At 40.0% G+C, this 6,028-nt stretch overlaps 1 protein-coding gene across 2 annotated transcripts in view; it reads right to left on the bottom strand.

Annotated features, from left to right (window-relative positions):
- Positions 1-5,138: 5,138 nt before the first annotated feature.
- The window catches only part of LOC104773884 (receptor like protein 30-like), a 1,452-nt gene continuing 562 nt past the window's right edge, over positions 5,139-6,028 (bottom strand). Inside the window, exon 2 of one of the 2 annotated variants that reach the window (XM_019242773.1) lies at positions 5,139-6,008. In XM_019242773.1, the coding sequence (XP_019098318.1) occupies positions 5,517-6,008 (492 nt within the window). In that variant the 3' untranslated portion in view covers positions 5,139-5,516. Of the gene's footprint in view, positions 6,014-6,028 lie in introns of both variants that reach the window. The other variant, XM_019242772.1, reaches the window with a different exon arrangement.

Raw genomic sequence — 6,028 nt, 5'->3', positions numbered from 1 at the left:
TATAAATGATGTTTAAAATGACTAGTGTTAATCTTTTTGCTTGTTTTTTGAAATAGTTTATAGAAAGCTTGTATATTCATGTGGATGTAGAATAATATTTATACAAGTAGAGATGTGTAGAGATAGAGATAGAGCTAAATCCTAATGAGATAAGGACTAGAGAAGCTAAGTAGATGAGATGTAGAAAGATGTAGTATTATCTAAATCTATGTATAAGTTACCTTGATACCCTCCCGCAAGCTGGCAGTGTGAGGTCCGAATACCCAGCTTGGAAAGCAAGTCATCAAACTGTGGTCCAGGAGGAGCCTTAGTCAGAATATCGGCGAGCTGAGTCCTGGAAGAGACATGTTCCAATGCAATTAGCTTGTCTTGGACGGCATCACAAACCTGATTGCAGTTGGACTCGATATATTTTGTCCGTTCGTGGAAGACCGGATTTTTTGCGATATAAATGGCTGAGTTGCTATCGCAAAATAAATGCATAAGCCCGGGATGTGATACACAAAGGGATTCTGCGAGCTCCTTAAACCATTTGAGCTCACAAAGAGTGTCGAACATAGCGCGATATTCAGCCTCGACAGAAGAACGAGAGACTGTTATCTGCTTCTTTGTTTTCCAATGTATCGGAAAGTCACCAATAAAAATAATGTAAGCACTGAGAGAACGTCGAGTGAGAGGACAAGCTGAGTAGTCAGAGTCACAAAAGGCAGAGACACAAAGATTAGGACTAGAACTCAGCAAAATGCCCTGACCAGGACAACCTTGGAGGTGACAGACAACGTGAAGAGCAGCCTCCTAATGTGCATGTAGTGGTTTGTGCATAAATGAAGCCAAAAGCTGAATAATGTAGCCAAGTTCAGGACGAGTGTTAGCAAGGTAGATGAGGCGACCGACGAAGCGACGACATTGAGGAACATCAGCGGAAGGACCGGTGGCAACTGCAAGACCATGATTCAATTCAACGGGCGTTAGAGCTAGCTTGCAGCCTAAGAGACCAGTTTCGGCAATAATATTTGCGCTACGAGAGAAAGAAACCAGCCTCACTTTGCGCCACCTCAATGCCAAGAAGATATTTAAGTTTGCCGAGATCTTTCATATGGAAACACTTATGAAGATAATCTTTAAATTGCTGGTGAGCCATAGTATCATTGCACACAATAACGAAGTCATCAACGTACACCAAAATATGAATGCAAACGGTTCCCCGGACCTTAGAAAACTGTAGAAACTGAGTTTCACACAATGAATTTGTTTGAATGGGGAACAAATTCACTTAAGCTTTCTCTCTAAGAATCAGATTAAAACTAGAAATTAAAAAGGGGTTATGATTTCTTGAAGAAGAAGGTAGGGTTTCTCTCAAGAACAATGAAGAATTAGGGTTTTTGTATTAATTGCTGGATACTTTACACAGGGAAGAGATCTTCCTCTATTAATACTTTATCCTAGATTACAAAATATATCCACTTTCCTAATCAGATCGGTCGTGATTAGGAAAGTTTCTTGTTCCTTGTTTGGTCGGCCGCCGGGCGAACTGGGAGGTTAGCTTCCTATTTCTAAGCTGGGCTTCCTGATGCTATTGGGCCTTCATTCGAAGATAGAATCCACCTTCAGGCCAAACTCCCAGTTTAGATAACCGGTTTCCTTAATCAGGTTTAGATTGGTATGTTGGGGGTGCCAATTCCCGCACCAACAAAAACAGAGAGTAATCCGCATACTTCTGAGAGAAACCAAACTCGCGGAGAACTTTGGAAAGTTTAGAGAACCAGCAGCACGGAGCTTGACGAAGACTGTATAAAGATTTCTTGAGACGACACACTTTAGACGGATCTGAACAAGGGTATCCTTGAGGGAGTTTCATGTAGACCTCTTCTGTGAGATCACCATGTAGAAAAGTATTATGGACATCCATCTGATGGACCTCCCAGTTCTTTGCAGCAGCAAGGCATAGTAGAAAACGAACCGTCTTGAGCATGATAACAGGAGAAAATGTTTCTTTGAAATCGACACCCTCTTGTTGATTATTACCAAGGACTACCAAACGAGCCTTATGACGTTCCAAAGAACCATCAGAGCGATACTTGTTCTTGTATATCCATTTGTTGCCAAGTGCTTTCTTGCCAGGAGGAAGAGTCGTAATATCCCATGTGTTACTTATGTCGAGAGCATTGATCTCATTACACATTGCATCGCACCAAACTTTTAATTTTGCAGCATCTTTGTAAAACTTTGACTCTTCGGAAAGTAAGACGGCTGCCATGAACAATCGGTGGGACGGAGAAAAACGAGAGTCAGTGTCAAAATCAGCAATAGGGTAAGGAGTCGTACTCGAGGCTGTTAGCGAAAGACCAAGTTCAGTCGAGGAGAGGAAAGGAGTGGACCGGGTTTATTATTTCGACGAGTAGAATGAGTCACATAGTCTCTTAACAAAACAGAGGGCAGTTTCTGGCGATGTCCTTTACCAGGTAGTTCAGGAAGACCCGGAGAAGAAGAAGTCTGAGTAGTGAGATGAGCTTCAGTAGTTTGAGAAGAGGATGCAGAAGGTGAAGACGGAGGCGGAGAACCAGGCAGGAATATCTGGTGGATAAGTGGTATGAGTTGGATCTTGCGAGGATGACGTAGAGAGAACTGGCGGTGAGAGAAGAGTTGATGATGGACTAGGAAGTAACCAATCATCGACCATGGATCACAAGAGTTCATTGGTGGTGTAACATAGTCAGTATTATCAACACCGAGAAAACATCCTCGGAGAAGATAACATCTCGACTAAAAAAGTACTCATTGCTTTCAATGTCGTAGAGATGCCAAGCCTTCTTGCCGTAAGGATAGCCGACAAAAATGCACCGCAGTCTTCGGTCCCCAAACTGGTCTTTATCACGAAAGCGGCGGTGTGCAAAACAAAGACAACCAAAGACGTGTAGTTGAGTATAATCAGGCTTAGTGTTGAATAAAACTTCATAAGGCGATTTGCCTTGGAGAACTTGAGTGGGGGTGTAGTTTATGAGATGAGCGACAGTTAGAATGCTTTCTCCCCAAAAAGTGAGAGGGAGACGAGCTTGAAATAGACCTGCTCGAGCAACAATAAGAATGTGTCTATGTTTCCTTCCGAGGCGGCCGTTTTGTTGTGGTGTATCCACACAAGAAGTTTGATGCATTATTCCTTGTTGACGAAAATACAAAGATAATACCATGAAACACGGAAACATACAAAGTTTAATTACACTATTCCTTGTCGTACTATTATTAAAAACCTCACGTGTTTGTTTAGCACAGAAACAAATTTCGCAAGTGTGATTATGGAGCAGGAGCCGGTTGAAGAGTTAACCGAAGACGACGTACGTGGATGAGATTCACGCATAAGAAGTCATGGTGATCAAAGGAAGACACCAAGCACAAAAGGAGGATGCTTACCTCAGAGAAAAATGGAGCATAAGCCGGTTGAAAAGATAACCGAAGAAGACGTGAAAAAGATTCACGCACGAGACGTCACACAGATGTGAACGTGATGGTGATCAAAGAAAGACACCAAGCAAGAAAGGAAGCAGCTTAGCCAAGAGAGAAAAGGGAGAAGCAGCCGGTTGCAAAAATGGGAGAAGAAAAAAGATCATCTAAAGAAAAAGTAATTGGAAGAAGGTTGCTTGAACAGCGACAAAGACATGATGGAAGAACACGAGGCATACGTGATGAAAGAGGCCATGGAGAATTCAAGTAAAATGTGAGAGAGGTCACGGGAATTTTTTTTAAAAATGGAATGAATGAGCAGAAGAATCGAAGTGGTGAAGAAACGAGTGTATGACCTTTGAGTGATAAAAAGAAAATCACCAAGAGGGAGACAAGAGACATAGCCTTCACGCCAATTCACCTGCAGAAGAAGAGAAAAGAGACTAAGCTCTATTAATTGGAATCAAAGTAAGAGAGAAATGAAGAAAATGTTCACACAAGTGAAAAACTCTAACATGTGTGAAGCATTCGATAAAGAGGGAGAGAAGATGTTACTCTACGCTTTTGAAAACGAAAGTTGTGACAAATTAAGAAAGAAGCTTAGTGAAGAGCAAAACCCAATTAAGAGGGAGTGTTGGTAAAAATTGAGTTTAGGGCTTATGTTATTTTATATAACTATATTATTAAGTGTGTTGTAAAGTCAAAGGTTATGTGTTAACCGTGACTTGTTATGAACCGTTGTTAGTGTAGGAAGTTGCAACAGTTGCTTTGTGTCTTTAGGAAAACTACATATATAAGGTGGATGTTATCTTCTTATATAAGTTGTCCGAGAATAATTGAGAAGTTTTCTACTTTTTCATTCTCTGTTTTTTCTCTATCATGTTCTGTATTCGAAGCAATGGCTTCTGGGGTAATACAAGAGCAAAACTTCAACAAAACACTGGACTGGAACTGTCTTCCGCACGCAACAACAAAAACCAAACACCTCTCCACTTAGCTTGCCTTAGCAATTTCATGGTGGCTGCTAGACTCATCGTGGATAATACGTATTCAGTCGACCTCGATTTTGCCATATCAAGGGGAGCTACTTGTAAGTTTATAGTATACTAGAATGTGAAAGAGCCTAGATGTTCCCATAATATTTCTTGTACGTCGTCTTATGATCCAGTTTAGTGTTAATTAGCCTGGATCTTTTATGCGTATTATATTTCCACTTTATCCTAGAAGCAGAAACACTTCTTTGGTTGTTGATTGAGATCAAGAGCAGATAGGTAATGTTTTAATGCTTCTCAGACTCTTATTCTGTGCCAATCATATTTTGCTTAGAATATGATTGACACAGAATAAACTCGACTTCCTTTCTGCATTTGGATTCGAATTGAAGCTCATTGCTCACCATACCATCTGTAATCAGTTTAAGTGCATAATTATATCTAATCACAGACACAAAGACAAACACAACCATGTACATCTATAGGAGCTTTGAGTAAACGTACGTGTTTATCAAACGGCTTGTGCATTTTAATATTGATGTTTTGTTATTGAAATATTCAAGAATGTAACATTGCATTCACTCAACAAACCGGATTGACGGTAGTAAAAAACCAAAGTCAAATTATCTAATGAAATTGTAATATTTCTATTATTCACTAACTTTTATTTTTGCAAGTCTTAATTTAGTTTAATAATAGTTCAAAACATATTATACAAAACTTGATTCAGCACACGCTTAAAACTTGAAATACAACAAAATTTTAATGAACATAATTAAACAACAATGCGATAACGAAGAGACTAGGAGAATGCATCGATGAGTGACTTAACGAGTTCTGATGCTTTGTTGCTTGTTTCGGCCAAATCTCTTCATGAACCACTCATGCTTGTATGAAACTGCTATGTATCCCATCACCAGCCCAAATACAACTCCAGGTGCAAAGCCTAAACCTGCTGCCATCCAACTGAATGATTCTTCTTCTTCTTCTTCTTTTGACTCCATCAGTTCGGATTGTGGTGTTGTTGGCGTTTTGATATCTCTGCAAACATCCTTAAGGGAAGGACCATTAAGTCCGGGGTTTCCTTCATATGAGGAGCAAAATTATTCCTAGATTGCCAATTGAAGATGGGATTTCACCAACAAAATTATTCCTAGAAAGATCGAGAATAGAGAGATGAGAAAGGTTCCCAAGTGAAAACGGAATCTTCCCTGAAAAGGCTGTGAACATAACGGTCAGCTCTACTAAAGAGTTATTTTCACGAAACACGGGCAGATTGCCTCTCATATTTGAATTGTAGCTTAATCTAATGGACTCTAAGCTCGGTATCAGAAGAACACTACTTGGAAATTCTCCAGACAGGTTGCAGTTGGTAAGATCTAGTAACCTTAGAGATCGCAGGTTTGAAAACTCATGGGGGATTTCTGAAGAAATGTTTACATAGCTCATATCCAGTTCTCTAAGATTCCTCAAATTTTGAGCAAGTAGATGAAGAAAAGATTCATCAATAGATAAAGAATCATAAGAAGAAAGATCGAGAGACACCAACTTGGTTAGCTGAAGAAGGTTGATTGGAATTTGGCCTGATAGTGAAGACC

The sequence above is a fragment of the Camelina sativa genome, unplaced genomic scaffold (assembly GCF_000633955.1).
Source record: "Camelina sativa cultivar DH55 unplaced genomic scaffold, Cs unpScaffold00717, whole genome shotgun sequence".
NCBI lineage: Eukaryota > Viridiplantae > Streptophyta > Magnoliopsida > Brassicales > Brassicaceae > Camelina > Camelina sativa.
This window is presented reverse-complemented; position numbering and strand designations above follow the sequence as displayed.